At 40.3% G+C, this 20,397-nt stretch overlaps 1 protein-coding gene across 2 annotated transcripts in view; it reads left to right on the top strand.

Moving 5' to 3' along the window:
• The window catches only part of PREP (prolyl endopeptidase), a 136,681-nt gene that overhangs the window by 39,207 nt on the left and 77,077 nt on the right, over positions 1 to 20,397 (top strand). For both annotated transcript variants that reach the window (XM_029223820.1, XM_029223821.1), the window contains one exon: positions 12,630 to 12,735. In XM_029223820.1, the coding sequence (XP_029079653.1) occupies positions 12,630 to 12,735 (106 nt within the window). The remainder of the gene's footprint in view (positions 1 to 12,629; positions 12,736 to 20,397) is intronic.

Raw genomic sequence — 20,397 nt, 5'->3', positions numbered from 1 at the left:
ATTCTAGTTTTGTCTGACTGTATGGCCAGGAGTGTGATTGCTGGATCATAAGGCAATTCTGTTTTTAGTTTTTTTGAGGAACTTTCATACTGTTTTCCATAGTGGCTGCACCACTATGGGAATGAACTATTGATACACTGAACAAGAGGGATGAATCTCAGAGTAATTATGCTCTGTGAAAGAAGCTAGAAAGGAAAGAGTACACAGTATTTGATTCCATTTATATAACACTCTAGAAAATGCAAAGTAGTCTATAATGGCACAAAGCAGATCAGTGGTTGCTTGAGAATTGGGGGATGGGAACAGGAAGGAGGGAATATAAAGGGGCAGGAGGCAACTGGCGGATGGTCAGACTGAAACGTCAGAATTTAAGTTTTACGGGGTGGGGGGGCGGGGGCAGGGGAGTGGCCATTCTGAGCAGTGACAAGATTGCCTGTTCCCTCCCCTCAGCCATTCATCGTGTTTTAGTTTCTACAGTGGCCGTGCAGGGGGAGGAGTTGGAGAAGGGGAACAGGGTTTTTGCTCATCCGGAGCTGTTTGTCCATATGTCTCCTGGCAGCTTGCGGTCATGAGGGGTTTCTAGGTACCAGCTCTTTGTGATCCTTTTGCAGTGAGATCCCCTCGATTCTGGGAACCTGTGTACTTTGTCGTTCCCTCGTGTGGACAGTAAACTCTCTGGCTGACCTTTTGCATCGTCCTCCCGTCCGCTCACAGCTTCTGCTCCCAGCAGGATTCCCTTGAGGTTCATGCCTCTCTGGCACCCCCTTTTCCATCCTTTTTCAGCAGGCTCCTTTCCAGATGACTGGAGTCCAGCTACCTTCCTGGTGCCTCTTGTTCCAGGGGAAGCCACGTCCATGGGTCGCTCCATCCTGGACGTGCAGGCAGTGTTCACCACTGCCCTCCTCACCTGCCAGCCCAGGGCCTCCTGCCCTTGGTCCCTCCTGCACCTCCAGCTGCTGTGCCCCTGGGGGTAACATGAAACACATACCTGGCATTTGGCTTGGAGGCACAGTGATGTCACTTATTATGTAAGATAGACTGTGAGGTTTCAGATGGAGGGCAGGATTGTGGGAGGATAGAAATAATCATGTTTTAGAAGGTTCTTTTGGACAAAAAACAGTCTATTTTAAAGTGACTCGTAGGGCTTCCCTGGTTGGCGCAGTGGTTAATAGTCCGCCTGCCGATGCAGGGGACACGGGTGACTTGTAGAGCATTTGGAGGAAAAAAACCCCCACAAAGCAAGCATGTTGAGGCACTTTTCCCAGCAGAGGGTGCTCTAGAGTGTAGATTCTGAAAATGTATCAAGTCCCTTGAGAAAGGCTGAAGAAGAAAATGCCCGGCCTCTTTGTGATTATCTAGCTGAATCCTACATTGAGAACCTAATTTTATTGTACAAAGGTAATCTTGATCTTAACAGGTATCGCATATCCCCATAAACCATCTTTATATGTTCACTGTGTTCCCTAGTAATTAAAATATGTATATACAGCTGACTCTTGAACAATGCAGGGGTTAGGGGTGCTTATAACTTATCATCCCTTTATATATGCGGTTCCTCCGTGTCCACTATTCCACATCCACAGGTTCAACCAATTCTGGACCTGTAGCATTTCCTACTGAAAAAAAATCTGTGTGTAAGTGGACCCAAGTTGTTCAAGGGTCAACTGTGTGTACACATTTACGTATATTACATATACATATGAACTTGTACACATTTATGTGTATTTCATATATATGAACATTACCTAATGCTTGACTCATGGTGGGCACTCAGAATGTAAATATCTGTACTCCCCCTTCCCCTGCTGAGGTCACACACACAAAGACCCTGTAGACAGACGCTGGCGCACCCAGCGTTGCCTTACAGAGCATACATAGTAAAGTCAGATGTTCCTCAGGAAACTCTGCCTCACCTGCCCCTTTCTTGTTGGATGGTTTCCGCTTGAGCAGTACTGTCCGGCAGCCCTCTTCCTGGTCAGCACAGTTCATGCGTTTACTCCCCAAATACCTGGAAGCCCTTATTACCTTGGGTCCACCACTGTGCCGGGGCCAGGTGGTACTCAGGAGCAGAGATGGGCAGGCTCTGGCCCTGATGTTTTGGCTGTAGTAAACTATTTTATATAAACATTTTTGTGTGTGTGTGGTACGCGGGCCTGTCACTGTTGTGGCCTCTCCCGTTGCGGAGCACAAGCTCGGGGCACGAACCCGGGTCCCCTGCATCAGCAGGCGGACTCTCAACCACCGCGCCACCAGGGAAGCCCTATATAAACATTTTTAAGTCATACATAGAGGCTTGGGGGCCCATGACAGAATTCCCACCACGTTCAGTTTGTGTTTCATTCTAAAGACACCGTTGTCCTCTTGACCTTAACTTCGGTACTTGAACCTGAGGCTGCCAGCCTGTGTTCTGATTGGTGACCCTTCACCGTGCTGTCCCAGGGGGTCCTGCACTTTCACTGGCTCCTGGAGGCTGATTCCTTCTGTTCATCACAGGAGTGGCAGTCCTTATATCAGTCCCAGGGGGACTCCTCCCTGGACTGTGTGTGTCCGAGGCTCACGGCCCACATCCTCTCTTTCACCAGCACTGCATGAAGTGATAATCTCCATCAGGCTGATGGGCACGCAGGGACATCTCAGAGCCTGGTGGGGAAGGCAAAAGTCAGGAAGCCAAACTAAAGACCTGGACGTGAGCAAGGCTGCGGGTAGCGCTGCTCTGAATTCATAAAACAGCTCCTGATAGGAGAGGGTTGGTTTTGTGGTAGAAGTTGGATTTGCTGGTCAGTCACTTTTCTCAGCTACCCCTCTTAACTGCTCAGTGGGGGAAAAAAGAAAACAAACAGTCGATTCTGAAATAACCGAGCCTATGTGCCAGAGAAACAATCAGGTAGATGAGAAACAAGAGTGGCTATAGCATGTCGAGACCGCCGTTACTACTTTTACTTTGAATGGGTTTTCTTTTCCTAGAATTTTCTGGTATATCTGTTTCTGGCATACCAAGCAACACATCATAGAGTACTGGGGTTGATGTCCTTTCTCTCGCATTGCTGTAGTAGCACACAGTATTGGGAAAGCTGATTTAAGGACTACCTATTAGAAATGTTTATGTCAGTGCACATCGTATTGCTTAGACCATCCCGTGCTTCTGCTGCTGACAGTCTCCTGTTTTTATTGCAAATCCATAATGAGCCCCATAAATGAAAAGCCATCACTGTAGGTGATTAGTTTGACATTTAAAAGTTTTCCTAGATTATGTTTTGGAAACATACTTAGTAAAGAGATGTTGCCATGATTCACAACTATTATGAAAGGAATCCACAAGAGTCTGTGAGATAAAACTGATAAGAGTTTCCTGCTCTGAGAGGAAAATGATTAACTCTCAAAGCTATTAAAATCCATTTTCACACCTTTTGTTAATTTCCCAGGCAACTTTAAGTCTCACTGCTTTTTAGTATACTATTTTATACACACAATGAATTATTTTGTCATAATATATAAAAGAAAGTAGTTTCCTCGATTTGAAGAAGTGCATGTACTTTCAAATTACGAAAAGACTTTATCCACCCTCTTCTTGTTGGATTCTAAGTGGAAAAAATTATATATATTAAAGAAATTTCATGTTCGTGAAGCTTTGGTTGTTAACACAAGACCATGTAACCATGGAGTCTAGTAGCTCTAGCATAAAACAGCTTATGAGCTTTTCTTTTGAAAAGGATAAGTTTGATGAAAGTCCACGTATTCTATGTATGTGTAAATATTAGTTATGGGTCGCAGCGTTTTGAAAGACAACTTTTTAGATAGTTAAATGGTTGAGAATTTAAAACTTTAATAAAGTGATCTTCTGTTAATTTTCTCAATATGAGATGCATGAAGAAAAGCTAGCTTATTCAGGTCAGCTGGAAAGCCCACCTGTTTTTACTACATAGTGTTGAGACTAAAAATAGCCAGATTCATCTACTTTAAAATTTTTATGCTAGTAATAATAAATACATTTATTGTTTAAAATAACATACAAGGGACTTCCCTGGTGGCGCAGTGGTTAAGAATCCACCTGCCAATGCAGGGGACATGGGTTCAAGCCCTAGTCCGGGAAGATCCCACATGCCGCAGGGCAACTAAGCCTGTGCGCCACAACTACTGAGCGTGTGCTCTAGAGCCCGTGAGCCACAACTACTGAGCCCATGTGCCACAACTACTGAAGCCCGTGAGCCTAGAGCCTGTGCTCCACAAGAGAAGCCACCGCAATGAGAAGCCTGCACACTGCAATGAAGAGTAGCCCCTGCTCACCGCAACTAGAGAAAGCCCGAGTGCAGCAACAAAGACCCAACGCAGCCAAAAAATAATAATCATAATAATAAATAAATAAATTAAATTAAAAAAAATAAATAAATAGAATCACATACAAAGATCCCATTCTCTAGAGAAATTACTGTTATCAACATATTTATTATTTATGTTCTATCAACATAGAACGTATGTTCTATTTCACACTTATTTGTCAATTCATATTTTTTTAAAAAGCCTCCAATGAGCTGATGGTGGAGCCAGTGACCTCTTGTGAACACGGTGCAGCTGGACCCAGACTCTGGTCTGAATGGATCATGGTCACACCTACATGAGGCATTAACAGAAGAAATTTCATAAAAGCATATTATTTGGGAGTAGATTCCCCAGAGATTTGCTCTGGTTGCTTCTTATCTCTAAATTTCGTGTTTGATGGTTTCTGGGTTTGTGAGGGTTATATTCCTGAACGTGCTGAGTCATGTGTGTGTTGGAGCAGCACATGTGAATCTTAACAGAATAAAGTATAAAATATATACACTGTCGAAGTCGAATAGTTTGCATGTCTGTCAAAGTTTTCCCTGGTAAACATTACTGTCCCAGGGAGGCTTAATACCACAATACGCACAGGTAAAATTTCTCAGTGAACTAATGTGGCTTCTTTAATGAAAGTATAAAGTCTGATAACCCCATACCTTATGCCCTACCTTTTGATAACTGAAAATGCACATGGCAGCCGTTTTTGGGTGCCCCTCTTCAAAACTAGAAACCACCACTTAAAAAGGTTTCCTTCAGTTAGCGTAAAATACGCCAAGATGAGAAACCAGGTGGCATGATGCCTTGCATGCCGTCACAGGTCAGGTTCCCTGGGGAGCAGCCTCCAGAAGTTCAACGGGGGCACTTTCAAAACCTTCGCCTGTGCTGGGGAGAGAAGGCAGAAGGGGGACAAGTTGAATGAAATCATGACAAGGGCCTCAGCCGGTCCTCCAGGGAGCTCTTGAGCTGGGTTAGCCCTTCAACCTTTTCCTAACTAGGGGTGAGGGGCCTGGGCCTTTATACCTTTATGCATTAATCAGTCATTGCACGTGGGATGAACCAAAAAGAATGTGTGACCTTGGGAGGGGTGGCTCTCTTTACCGGGGAGGACAAGGCCCCAAGGTGCTCAGCTGAGAGCTGCCTGCTCCCGGTGCCCGGCAGCTGGGGGAGCGCGCGCTTCAGCAGACCCCAGTGTCCGCTACTCGCGCTGTCTTGTCGGTGAGATGTATACTTGAGAATGAGTGTCTGTGTAGCTTGAGTGTGTGTTAGACATAGCCCTCTGAACCAGATACCTACGCCAGCATAGCAGCTATAAGAATGGAAAGAGTCAAGCAATCACTTTCAGAGGAATTCTGCTTCCCTTTTAAAAATCAGTTAGGGACCGTCCATTCCCAAGAGCCTTCTCAAATGAATTTTTTAAATTTAGTTATTTATTTTGGCTGTGCAGGACAGCACGCAGGATCCTAGTCCCCCAACCAGGGATCCAACCCACGCCCCCTGCGGTGGAAGCGCGGAGTGTGAACCTCTGAACCGCCAGGGAAGAGCCTTCTCAGATCTCACTCTTCCTCCCAACTCGCTTCCCTGTTAGATGCTCCTCTCTGGCACTCGCGTCAATTCTTTGTATTTCTCACTGTGAATGTTTACAGTATAACTTCGTGTGTGTGTCTGAGTGTCTAACTCTCCCACCTCAGCATAAGGTCTTGAATGCCCTGTCCTGTTGATCTGTGTGTTCCAGAACCTGGTTCAGCTGCAGCAGATTCTCAGTAAATGTTGGTCGAATAAACAGCCTCAGCTCTGACTCCCCCAGATAGTGGACGGCTGTGTTTGGTGGCACATGTTAAATTGTGTCTCTGGTAAAGGAGATGGAAAGTTGGCTGGCGGCAGATTCTCCTGTATAAAATCAGCCACCTTTTGTGACAGTTTTATCTCCAACTTCATCTACCCCAGGAGCAAGGGAGGATGGCTTTTGGCTTTGTTTTTTATCTGGTTATGGATAATGAATAGCTAAGTACCAGCAGATTTCCAAATGTTATGTAGCCTATCAGTGAATACCACATTCTTTGTACATTTGAATTTTTTCTCTTTCCAGATACTTTTATCAATACAGATGTTATTCCTGTCTCCCTTAATTAACATTTTCTAAAGATATTTAAGCAGTACTCTAAATGTAATTCAGCAAATGACTTCACACAATTAGATTGTCAAAGTAACTTGTGTCTAAAGGGAAATACTTTTTAAAAAAATTGTCAGTAGTAAGAATGGTAAAGAGTTTTAACTTTCATCCTGTTGGTGTTGTTTGAAATGCAATCAATGGACTTAATATCAGCAAGTGTCAATATTCTACTTACAGTAGTTCTTAGAATTTTGTTTTTGTTAATATTTATTTACATAAAAGGGAGATTTCATGAAATAAAATCATTTTGACTTAAGGAAGATCTGTTTAATACAGACATAAAGTAAAAGGAAGCTGTGATTTAAGAATTACAAATTTCATAATTGGTCAGTCTAGCATTATTGCAACCCTGTTGTGAAAAGTCAGTGCTTTTGAATGAGATTGCTTCTAGAGAACACGGTTTTTCTAGCCTATGTCTTATTGTTTAAAGAAGAACAATGTTTTGTGAACTGGAATTTATACTGTTCATGAAGGCCTGAAGGGACCCTTGGCTCTCCTGCTTTCCTATCTTCCTTTTATCTGGATTTCAGGAAAGTCACTTTCTTTTGTTAAGATTTAAGTCTCCCCATCATCATTTTTGTCTCCCCCCCCCCCAGTGATTCCCAAAATTCGTTTTTTAAATTGTCTTGAAATAGTCTGAATGTGAGGCCGTGGTTGAATATACATTGTTACTGATTACATTTTAGTGGACAAAGGTATATTTCTGAACTATATATTTTAGGGCAACAGTGACTTATAAATGATTTTGAAATTTGAGACCTTGAGCATTTGAAATTCAGAGTTGTTTGCAGGTTAGCAGATTTGTTCAGTGGCTATGGAATATCTCTGGGCTGTGATGAAGAGAGTTACAGAGAAAAAGACTGACTTAATTGGCATGCCAACAGCAATTCCCTTGGGACTTCCTGCCTTAGATTAAATATAAACTGCAACCATTTGGTGCAGGCAGAAATACTGAGAAAAACTCATTAGATGTGCTCGAGACAGCTGTCATCGAAGGTTTGGTGTGGTTCTTGCAGTGTTTTACTGCCCTATCCTGTTGGCTGAATCACTGCTAACTGAATTAGCCATCATTTATGATTGATGTAGCATGACTCTAAGCACTAAGCTATAAAGAGTCTGTCTTTATTTAAAGGACAAAAGTATGAAGTATTACTAATGAGGCTGCTTTCCATTACATTTAATAAAGTTATAATTGTGAGGTTGCTAATGATATTCTTAGTATAGGATGGTTTAAAAATGAGGTGGAACTGAATTTCTGGACACTGGTTTATTAGCTATGTATATGAAAAGCTTAAGGAAAATGTATAAAAGACTAGAAATAGAGTATATAACTCCCAGTGCAGTCAATGAAGGGAAAAAGTTTATAAGGAAATTTATATTAATACAGTGTAAAGAGAAAAGGAGAAGGGAAAAGCAAGGTGACTAGAATGTTCAAAATTAAGATGTGGAAGCAGTAACAGTTAATAAAGACGAAATATGGATTCTTAGACTGAATTTTTAAAGTCCGTCAAGCCAGATGTTCATTTTTAAGAAACCCACTTAAAATGTAATGATAGGTAATCTTCGGAAATACATTGAGGATGAGAATGGAGAAAATAATACGTGGAAATCATAAATGTATATGCAGTTTCTCCAAAACCATTTGACAGTCTTTGAAAAGACTAGAAGCCTGGAAAGAGATGAAGAGAGTGCACCTGAGTAGTTCAGTGTCACGTGTAGTTTGTGAGCAGAACTCATACAGCAAAATATTCATTTTTTGGAAAGGAGACAACTTCAGAACTCAGAAAAAATGTCACCAAGAAAGAACAGCCAGGGCTTCCCTGGTGGTGCAGTGGTTGAGAGTCCACCTGCCGATGCAGGGGACACGGGTTCGTGCCCCGGTCCGTGAAGATCCCACATGCCGCAGAGCGGCTGGGCCCGTGAGCCATGGCCGCTGAGCCTGCGCGTCCGGAGCCTGTGCTCCGCAACGGGAGAGGCCACCACAGTGAGAGGCCCGCATACCGCAAATAAAAAAAAAAAATGAAAGAAAGAACAGCCACATTAAACGGGACTTTTCTAGAATCTTTTATAAAACTGTACTTAGTTGGAATCCCACTTCTATTTCACAAATACAAATTACCTCTGTGCTTTCAAATAATTGTTCTGAGAAAGAGATGTTTCACATCCAGTGTGCTGCCAAGTTCTTAAACATACTGGATGTTGTAGACACACACAGCTATTGTGACGAATTTACAAATGCAGAGAGCCCGATTGACAGACAGCTGGTTTACCAAAACAAATCTGCTGATAGAAAGTGGATGGGCATTTCTGAAGAGCTGGAATCTAATTCCTCCAAGCCTAAAAACTCGATGCTGCTAGTAAGTAAAACCCTAAAAATAGCCTACTATGTAATATGACAAAAGAAACTATATCGTTGTTACGTTTTTTATTAACCATAAATATTATCTTTTTAATTAGTTTTATATTACATTCTTAATTCTTACATCGCTGTATTTTAAACACACATAATACTATACCCTAAAATTGTAATTATCCAATAAAGAATTAAAAATGAGTTAAACAAATAGAAGTATAACGACAAGTTTTTGCTTCTGGCCATGATGTGTAACTGATCCTGGACTAACCCTCCTGCCGTAAACAGCTAGAAAACTATCCAAAGTAGACAGAGCATCCATTTGCCGATATTGGCCTGCAGATGTCATACGACTGTGGTGTGTGAAAGAGATGTCATATGATTGCCCCAGCTTTCTGCCTGGAGGAGTTTTCTGAACTCTGGCACAAGAAGGAGGAGCCCCCAGAATATTACAGTCTCACTGAACTAAGGCTCCAAAGATTGGAATTCAGGAAGACTGAAGCCACTGGAATTTGCAGGCACAGTGCCCGAAGGGGGTACCATCCCCTAAGGGTCCCAGAAATCTTCTTGGCATTCCCCTGCATCTTAGGCTGACTATTGAGCGGTGGTGCATGCATAGGATGAGGCTCCATGATTCAAGCTGAGAACAACCACCAGCGACTTGCAAGCTGTTAACTACCAGAGGTTTAACAAGTCTGGGAGACCTTCACATTCTAACCATTAAAGTAGAAAGGCCTTGTGAACACCCAGGGTATTCAGCAGAGACCCCAGAAAGGCCATCCATGCCTTTGCAGGAGCGCTGTAGACCTTCCCCAGCAAAGTTTGAAAATAAATCTTAGATGGATCATGCTGATCCACCAAATTAACTGCCTCCAACATTTTAAAGAAAGACCAAAAAAAAAAAAAAATAGCAAACCCAAATAGCATTAAAAATGTTCAAAATCCAATTTAAAAAAGTCCTCAATATGTAAAGAAGCAGGAAAATATGACTTATAACCAGGAGAAAAACTAGTCAATAAAACAGATCTAGAAATTACAGGTAAGTACAATTAGCAGACATAGACTTTTTGAAAGCAATTATGAAAATAATTTTTAAAGGATTTTAGGAAATGTTAATGAATTATAAATGAACAAAGAAACAGGAAACATAAAAATAACCAAATATTCTTCTGGAGATGAAAAATAAACTATCTGAATCGAAAAATTCTCTGCATGTGTTTAATAGCAGTTTAGATACTATAAAAGAAAATACCTGAATTTGAAGACAGCAAGTTGAAACTAAGTCACAGAAAAAAACTGAAACAAAAATGAACACAGTCTCACCGAACTGTAGAACAATACTAAGTGATCTAACATTATGTATTTGAAGTCCTAGGGTAGGGGTGAGGGGACACAAAAATCATACGAGGAAAAAAACAGCCAAAAATGTGATGAATTCGGTAAAATAGACAAACCTACAGATTCAAGAAGCTCAACAAATCTGAGAGAGGCTACTACAGCAAAGCCCATTATAATCAATTCATAGAAGACCAAAGATAATAAGAAAAATTTAAAAGCAGCCGGGTAGGAAAACACATTACATTGTTCATAGGGAGAAAAACATGAATGACTTCTCATCGGAAACAATGCAAGTCAGAAGACAGTGGAAAGACACCTTTTTTTTTTTTAAAGTTTTTATTGGAGTATGGTTGCTTTACAATGTTGTATTGGCCTCCACTGCGCAACAAAATGAATCAGCCATACACATACAGATATCCCCTCCCTTTTGGACTTCCCTCCCATTTAGGTAGAGTTCCCTGTGCTGCACAGCATGTTCCCATCAGTTGGCAAGACACCTTCTTATGAAGCCTTCCTTGACTGCCATATTTAAAACTGCAGTCCCTCCCCACACATCCTGCCTCCCTTACCCAGACCTGTTCCTGTTCTGTACGGCATTTAGCATTTTATAATAGACTACGTTACTCCATATTTATGGACATGTCTCCTCCACTAGGGTGTAACTTTTCCCCCTTGATTTATTCACTGATTTATCTTTAGCATCTAGGAAAATGTCTTGCACATATTAGCTGCTTAGCAGCTATTTATTGAATGAATAAATGAAGGAATAGCAGTTGTTGGTAAGTGCATTCGTCAGGGTTCTCCAGAGAAACAGAACCAATGGAATATATGTATATATAATATATATATAGAGAGAGAAACTTGTTTAAAGGAATTGGCTAACATGATTGTAGGGGCTTGACACTTCCAAAATCTACAGGGTAGGCTGACAGGCTGGAAACCCAGGGAGGAGTTTCAGCTTGAGTCCGAGGGCCATCTGCTGGCAGAATTCCTTCTGGCCAGGGGAGGTCAGTCTTTTTCTATGAAGGCCTTCAACCAATTGGTTGAGATTGACCCACATTATGGAGAGTAGTCAGCTTTACTCAGAGTCCACCAATTTAAACGTTAACCTCATCCAAAAAAAACACCTTCACAGAAACATCTAGAATAAACCAAATATATAGGTCCTGTGGCCTAGCCAAGATGACACATAAAATTCACCTTCAGTGTAGGATGTGGAAAACAGGACAGCTGATATGTGAGTGTAAGTCAATACAACCAGTTAGGAAAATAATTTGGCAACATCTAGTAAAGTTGAGTATGTGCGTATCATACCACTGAGCAATTTTACTTGTAGTTATGTACCCTGGGAAACATGTATACGAGGCCACGATAAACATGTTCAGAAATCTTTTAAAGTATTGCTTGTAATAAGGACAAAAACCACAAAGGAAGAAAATGGAAATAATCTAGTTATGTGGTAGGAAAATGGATCAATTAGTTGTGATGTATTCCTAGATTGGAATATTTTACAGCAGTTAAAATAAGTGAAGCAAATATACATGTATCAACATGGATTAATTTTTTAAATTGAATGAAAAAAGTTGCAAAAGGATATATATAGTCTGATACTACTTATATCAATTTTGACAACTCAAAACCATAATGTATTATTTGTTGCATTCGTTTTTTATCAAGATTCTTTTTACTACCTAAGGTTCTCCTGTTTAATATTTTAAAAGAAATCCACTGAAGCACAGGTCTTTTATCTCTGCTGCCTTGTGATATATAGGGGACTAAAGATACGCATCAAAAATTGTTTAGTTGTTCAGTAGAAACTTGCTAATGTGACCAGTATGAACCACAACTGAACGTTTGTGCATCTGTGCCCATTTTGCTAATTCTTACTCATTTAGAACAGCTTTTAAAATGTGTAACCTGTGACAAAATTTCAAATTCAGGGACATTTATATTCAAAATGACAGATTGCATGTATTTTTCAGTTAAAGAAAAGACTTTATTTTTTTTAACTTTAAAAAAATTTAAGTGTAATTGACATAGAATATTGTGTTAGTTTCAGGTGTACAACATAGCGATCCAACAAATACGTTACAAACGATCACCGTGACAAGTCCAGTAACCATCTGTCACCATACAAAATTATTACAATATTATTGACTATAAAGAATAGACTTTAAGTAAAAGTCACACTGAGTCATGACATTCAGTTATATATAAATATTTTCAACTTAAATATTTCACTGTGTTTTGTTAAACTGTGATTAACAGTGAAATAAGTTAAAAAATTGATGTTCACCTTTTCTTCCAATAACTTTCTTATCCAATCCAACTGTTTGGGGTAAAGATACTGCATTTGCGGTGAACCTTTCTTTTTTACTTAATATTTGACAGTGTTCTCACAAAAAAATATATTCTAATCAGCCCCGTGTGCTGTTTTTGTTCCCTTCATAGTTATCTGACGACGGTCGCTACGTCTTATTGTCGATAAGGGAGGGGTGTGATCCCGTAAACCGACTCTGGTATTGTGACCTCCAGCGGGAACCCAGTGGCATCACCGGTAAGCTGTCTTTCAAACATGGATGCTTACTCCAGGAAGCTCCATTAAAAAGCAATTATGTTGGTCTTCTAATTGATTTCCCAAGAAACCTTCTTCCATTTAACCACGTCATCTCAGTTCGTATGATTTTTTCTTTCGATATTATTCCTTAAAATGAAAAGAAATTGAATGAAGCTCTTCGTTGGCTTTAGCATTTTCTCTGTAGATTGAGGCTAACCATATTTTTTGCATGCTTATGAGTGTGAAAGTTTCCTGTCCACATTGCACATGAAGAGTGTTTGGGAGAAACTGACCCTTTGGTCTGTAAAGCATTATGACTGTCTAGATGTAATGGTGCAAACTGTCACAGGAAAGAGGACACCAGTGACAATTTATTGGGTTAAAAGATGATCACAGGACAACTGCTCAGTACTGAACACACGTACAATGTCAGCCTGATTTTGCTTCCTGAAACCCTATGTATCAAGATAGTAAGCATAGGGCCAGCCAGTTACAAGTTGTAGACGTGGCTCATCTTAAATGTTGTTTTCTTCCAACATTTATTATCATACTAGCACCATCATCAAGCATTAAAGCTTTTCAGCTGCACTATTTACTATGCTGAAAATTCTCAGACCCCAAAACTCTCTCAGGGATACACTAACACTCAGACAAGGATACAATTACCCCATGGTCTGCTTAATGTAAAATAAATATATTTTAGAGATAGTTGACACAAATTTTCAAAATATACAATATTGAGCACATTTCTAATTGTTGATTAGATTACCTCATTATTAGTATCTAATCTATATTACATTATGATCAGAAAATATATACCTTTTTTTTTTTTTTTTTTTTTTTTTTTTTTTTTTTTTTTGCGGTACGCGGGCCTCTCACTGTTGTGGCCTCTCCTGTTGCGGAGCACAGGCTCCGGACGCGCAGGCTCAGCGGCCATGGCTCATGGGCCCAGCCGCTCCACGGCATGTGGGATCCTCCCGGACCGGGGCACGAACCCGTGTCCCCTGCATCGGCAGGCGGACTCTCAACCACTGTGCCACCAGGGAAGCCCTACCTTTTTTTTATTATTGATTGGACACTGCATCATTTTTAAACTTCTCTGAGCAAGGTCTGTATCCTAACATTCTTAGCTGTTACAGAGCACCATTCACACATACAGCAGGATGAAGGCATCTCTCTTCTAATATTAAATATATATCCATTGAATAAAGCTACATTTTTTTTTTCTGTTTGGAAAAAAAAAAAAGATACACCCATTTTGATCTCAAGAAAATTGGATCCACCGCATCAGTTTTCACATTCTCTGAGAGGAGCACACCACCGCCCGAGAATCGCTCACTTGAGTTGCAAGTCTAGGTCTGCATAGAGCTGAGCGTGGAAGGTCAAATCTGAAAAAGCGAACAGCAGTTACTGTGCTGCTGTCCTGCCCAGTGTTCCTCTGTGGGTCTGGGATGGTGGAAGGGACTTGGCCTTTCTCCAGTTTATTAAAAATTTCAGTTACAGTGTTCGTCCTCCAGAGAGTGCCGCTTTCATTTTGTCTTTATTACTTCATTATATCTTTAAATTATTAGGTAAGCTAGTTTTTAAAAGGTGCACAAATTGTCTTCTCTGCAGCTGGAGGAAATTAAACAGTTTCATCCACGTATTCATATACTGAACTGCTATTGCTCCGTCCACTTTAATAATAGATGGTATTACTTTGAATGAGACTTAGCAAGTGCTGGCGCCTCTGTTTTCTCCCTCACCTCTTGGTCCTTACCTTTTTTTTTTTTCACTACCTCTCCCGCCCACCACTTTTTCAGCACTCGTGAGGAATTAGAGAAGAGGGTGTGATACCCAGAGATTGGGATTCCAGAAGGAAGGCAGTACAGAGGTGCACAGGTGCACTAGAGGTGCATGAGAGAAAAACAGGGAAGCATCTAAGAAGTCCTAGTGGCCGGGAGGGAGTCCAGATGGTGGGATAAGAGGACGCAGAATCCGCTGCTCCTCCCAAGTACATCAGGAAACCCACTGGCTATGACGCATTCAAATTGGAAGGCATTATTTACCACATAAGCCAGGTCCTGGCCTCCCTTCCTGACTTGGTCTTTCCTTAGCTTATGTGACCATTGTCTTTTCTGTTTCTTAGATGGTTTTGTGTAGCTTAGATGAAGAGCCCAGCACAGAGTAAGCACTCAGTAAACGTTAGCAGTTCTTCTTGTCCAAATTGTTCTCCTTTTCTCTCTTTCTTTAAAAATTCTTACAGAGGAACTTTAAGATTATTTTGCCATGATCTGAACAAAATCCAGCTATGTTTGACTAGAGCTATGTGTAAATCTATAAATTTATTTGGGACTGTATCTCTGAGTTGCATAGGAACTACATCTTTCTTACTAAAGGTATTTCTGGGTGGTTTACGTTTGTGAAATATTGATGGTTTGTGAAAGTATCTTCAAGGTTTAACCAGAGAAGCAGAACCTGTAGGATATACATATTAAGAGATTTATTGCAAGGAATTGGCTTACATGATTATGGGGCTGGCTAAGTAAGTCCGAAACCAGTAGGGCAGGCCATTAGGAAGGGCAGGCTGCCGTCCACAAGTGGAATTCCTTCTTATTCATGGAAGCCTCAGCTCTGCTGGAAGGCTCAGGCCTACCTAGATTATCTAGGATAATCTCCTTTAGTTAAAGTTAACTGATTATGGTCTTTAATCATATCCATAAAATACCTTCGCGGTAACACCTAGATTAAAGTTTGATCGATTAACTCAGGACATCAGCCTAGACAAGCTGAAGTAACAAAAAGACCATCCCAGTGAGCTCGTGGAAAACCACATGGAAGACAATAGAGCAAATAAGTCTTATGATACTAACCTGATGTCATTTTATAAGAAGGTTACTAAACTGACCAGTATGTGGAGTTCATTGTGTCATTCAGAAAAATACATGATATACTGTTGACAAGAAAGCAGAATTTAAGTGAGTAAGGTAGGTGAATTTAAGCTGTTGAGTTGCACACAGATGGGTTAGGATCAGTTTGGAGAGTGTTCCCAGTGATAGCTGCTAAATTCTGGGTGTAACGCTGGGCCTGTAATCTTTTTTAAATTATTGCTTTATTAGTATTAAACTCGTGGGTAACATAAACCTCAGAGGAGTTCTTTTGAATGGTGGTCGTGGGATTCTCAAAGCTCTCAACAGTTGCAATGACTGACCAGTACTAGGAAGATGAACTGGAAATCAGTTTCCATCCATGGGTTCAAAAGTCAATTGTGTAGGTCAAGATTAGAGAGATCTTGGGTCTTTTTGTTTTTTTAATTGATTGCTGCTTCATTATGAGTTAATAATATGATTATAACTGATTAAAAAAACAAGTACTGTGTGTGAGTTTAACTGTTGAAGACACTAAGTATATTTGGTTTATAACGGGAGACATAGCAGATGGATATCATAATCATTAAAATTTTTTAAATAGTTCTTATTAATTACAGTTGAGTACATTGAGACAGTAACCTTAAGACTTTCAAATCAGATGTGAATTTTAATCTCAGCTCTACCTCTAAATAATTGGTGACCTTGGGAAAGTTATCCTTTTCTCTTAATATTTCCACAACTACAAATGAGGCAGTGATACCTACTTCATGAGGAATTGTGAGGAATAATGAAAATGCATAGAAAAGGGCCTAGCAGGGTTCCTGGCATATGGTGGGCTCTCAAGTATGCCTTCTTTATCCTTTTGTTTTTTGACTGAAAGGGGAATATTTGGAATCACTACACAATGGTTTTAGGTAGTGGATTAAAATAGATTGAAGATGCCCTAAAAATAATTTATCTTCAGTATCGAAGTTGCTCCAAACACAGATCTTGATTTTGACTTGTTTTCTGTAAAACCCGATTCATAATCAGAAAAGAGGCCTTACATCAAAGAAAACATGAAGAGGTGTGCCTCTCACGGGAGATGTGTTTAATTTTGCAGGTTGATGACTGAAAATTCCAGGGGGCATATGCCCAGTTGGTGACTGTGACTGCCACCTAGGATCTTTTTCTTGCTGTTTCCTTACTGCTCCCCCATTTTTGTTTCCCTGTTTAAACTAAGGAGAAGAATAATTAACATTCAAGTTAAATGCTAAAGACACTAGTTAACTGAAATAGTAGGTGAGTTAAACCTGAATAGCTGGTGACTGAAAACTAAATCCAGTGTTACAAAATCGTTAATGTTATATTGCTGAAATTGATATCCCTTTTGATAACCTCAGGTCTTTCTGTTATAATTTTAATCATTTTTACCTTAAAGTCAGGGAGATTTATCAGTATCTTACTGTACATTAATTTTTTATTTATTAGGAGACCGCTAAATTGCCTGTCTGGAGAACTAAATAATTTCACTTAAGCTCTTTTATAACATTTCCATCATCTTTGTCTCCCAGGAAACCTTTCTGCCTGTGTGCAGTTTAAAATGAGAAGCGCAAAAAAGTGGCCAATGGCTACTTAATATCATAGAAAAAGATAAAAGGAAAACAAAACTACACAAATACAGAATGGAAAAAAAATCTTAGAATGTTGAGAATTAAAAGTGTTCTCTCTGATTATGATTTACATTCATCATGTCAATTTGATTTTCTGTTCAAGGACTGACCTTCTTACTACGTGCTGCTCTGTGAGCTTAATCTCTCTCCTGTTACCCTTTGCCTCTCTTCGGAGAACCTCATTTCTGCCATTTACATTTGCAGTATTTTTACTTAGTAGTAATACGAACACATTTCTTGCAAACAATGGGCCGTAGCCTTTCCACAGGAACTGCAGTTCCTGTAGCTGCTCCTGTCCTTACCTGTCTGAACAGGTAACTCCCCTGACTCACTTTACTCGCCACTGTATGGAAATGGCACTAGGCCCATCATCTGGGCATTAGAAATCTGCATAATTTTCCACGTGTTCAAAACGGCTAAGCAGGCCCCCTCCAAAGAATATCGCACCCTCTTTTGCGCTGGCTGCCAGAGACGTGTTCCAAGTCACCATCAGCTTTCTCTGGGAGAAGAGGGACTTCTGCCCTAGAAGTTACCATGCTTCCTCGTGCTTTTGGTTGATACTTTTCCCTCTGTAGTTGGCCCTTCTTCCCCTTTCCCCTATTGTGATTTCTTTTTCTCTCCATATAAAAACACCGTGTGAGTATTTTTGAGCTGCATGAGATCAGGGATCTTGTCTGTCTTGGCTTCTTGGAGTCCCCAGCACCTAGAACAGTGCCTGATGACAACAAAGATTCTCTCCTTGACCAGACTTTAGTCAGGCTCCTCTGAGCCTCTTCTCAGTTAGGTCTCAGCCTTAGTTCCTTGCCCCCCACCCTCCTTGCTTGGCCTACATAGCCCAGTTGTTGTGAGAATCCTGCTAAATCAGTTTAAAGACAGTCCCTTACCCCTGATATCTGATCAAATTCCTCGTTCCCCTGTCCATTCCCCACATGCTTGACCTGCCTTCAACAAGAATCCCCCTACCCTGATATCTTCTCTTAGTAAATTTTGATCACCAGTCCCCTCATTCTGCACATTGGCTATAATCTCCAGCTGTCTTTTCTGTATTTGAGTTCAGCCTGACCTCTGTCCCTAATTGCAGTGGTCTTGACACCTATCACAATAGTCCTGAATAAAGTCTTCTTTACCTTTTTACAAGCGTCAGAGTAACTTTTCTTTAACACAGACTCATAGTAAGTGGGCACCAGCTTGTCTCCAGCAACTTCCCTCACCCCTTGAGGATCCCGTGCTCAGGTGGCCCTGCTTCAGAAGCCATCCTCCATCTGTAACTGTTAATTTACTTGTATTTTGAATCTTTACCCTTCTGGCCTCCACGCTGTTTTAAATTAAACTTTTGTCCTTTATTTAACCCTGAGAACAATCAAAAAGTACAGACCATGTTTCTCCAGTCCTGTGTATTATATGAGCAGAAGATTTCTGCTTCTCTTATTTAAAATTGAAAGTAAAAAGGTATCAAGGTATCACTTAGGACACCGGGGAGGCATGACATTTTATTAGTTCTGCAATGGAAAAGGCAGCTGTGTCTTGACTCCTGTGATTCTTAATGTGATTCACGCATGCAGATTAGTTGAAATTAATCATCCTGAACCTTGCAAGAAAATGATTTTGTCTGGATTTTCTTAGTTATATTTTCTGTACCTTTCTAAATCAAGACTACTATTTCTTTTGAGATATATATATATACACACATATATACACACAGACACACACACACATACACATACATACACACTTTGTTTCCTAAATTTCTTATAAATATTTTGAATACATAGAGTTGCTTCATGTAGACTAAATTTAGAATAAATTTTCACGTATTTTTTACATTATAGTTAAATATCAGGCCTCAGCGTTGTCTGTTTTCACTCCAATATGTGGGCTTCTAAAATTTTTAATGAAAACTTAATTTAGGGACTTCCTGGCGGTCCAGTGGTTAACACTCCATACTTCTAATGCAGGGGGCGTGGGTCAAGGAACTGAGATCCCACATGCTACACAGTGCAGCCCACAAATATATATATTAAATAAATAAATAAATACTTTGAGGAAGAGCGACAGTTTAAAAGTTTCTGAGTTCCAAATCAATGTACCTAATAAAGTTTCATTTTTAAAAAAATGAAAAGAAAAGTTAATTTATACCCTAAAAATATAAAAGATGGTTTTCAACACTTACACATATTTAACTTAGTGTATTAATTTCTAACTATTCTTATTGAAAAAGTGGAAGACACTACTAACTTCTTTTAAATTTGGTTACTTCTGTTGTTTTTACATTATCAAGAAGTGTATGTAAGGTTCAGTCTGAAATGTAGGATTGTGTGAATGTTATATTTAGTCATGAAGCAGACATTAATTGGTGCCCACTTTGTGCCAGGCGCTGTGTTGGGTGATGGCAGTGATGACAGCCATCCCTGCCGGGTGTGTGCTCCCCGTCGGCTGGACGGAGGCCATGAGACGGCCAGTGCACAGCATCAGGTCTTATCAGTTGTGCTGTCATCAAGCATACATGCCCAGGCTCAGAGTTAGGACCTCTCTGGAGTTTGGAAACTCTAGACTCACTTCTCTCTGTTGTCTTTTTTTTTTTTTTTAATATTTATTTATTTATTTGGCTGCATCAGGTCTTAGCTGAGGCACATGGGATTTTTGTTGCGGCATGCGGGATCTTTTGTTTCAGTACACGGGCTTCTCTCTAGTTGTGGCGCACAGGCTCAGTAGTTGCGGCATGCAGGCTCAGTTGCCCCGCAGCATGTGGGATCTTAGTTCCCTGACCAGGGATTGAACCTGCCTCCCCTGCATTGGTAGGTGGATTCTTAACCACTGGACCACCGTGAAAGTCCCTCTGTTGTCTCTTGTTCATTCTCTTTTCTTTTGGGTTCTTTCATTTTTCTGTAGAAGGTCAGATGCTTTATTCTCTATTTTATAGGATAGTCAGCAGCAAGAGACACTGACCATTTGGCCCTATTCTGAATTAACGTACAACTATATCAGAGGTTTTTAAATAGAATCCGTAGGAAGTAATTGTTATGTGCAAAGAACTATAAATGTCTAAAATCCTTGTTGTTGGTAATTTAACACCCTTCTTTTCCAGTGTAGCTATCCTTAAAATGGACCTGAAATGGTCTTTGCTCATGTCACAGCATTTATGAAGGGTTTAGGGGGAAAAG

Source organism: Monodon monoceros, unplaced genomic scaffold (assembly GCF_005190385.1).
Source record: "Monodon monoceros isolate NGI ecotype Baffin Bay Population unplaced genomic scaffold, NGI_Narwhal_1 Super_Scaffold_15, whole genome shotgun sequence".
NCBI lineage: Eukaryota > Metazoa > Chordata > Mammalia > Artiodactyla > Monodontidae > Monodon > Monodon monoceros.
This window is presented reverse-complemented; position numbering and strand designations above follow the sequence as displayed.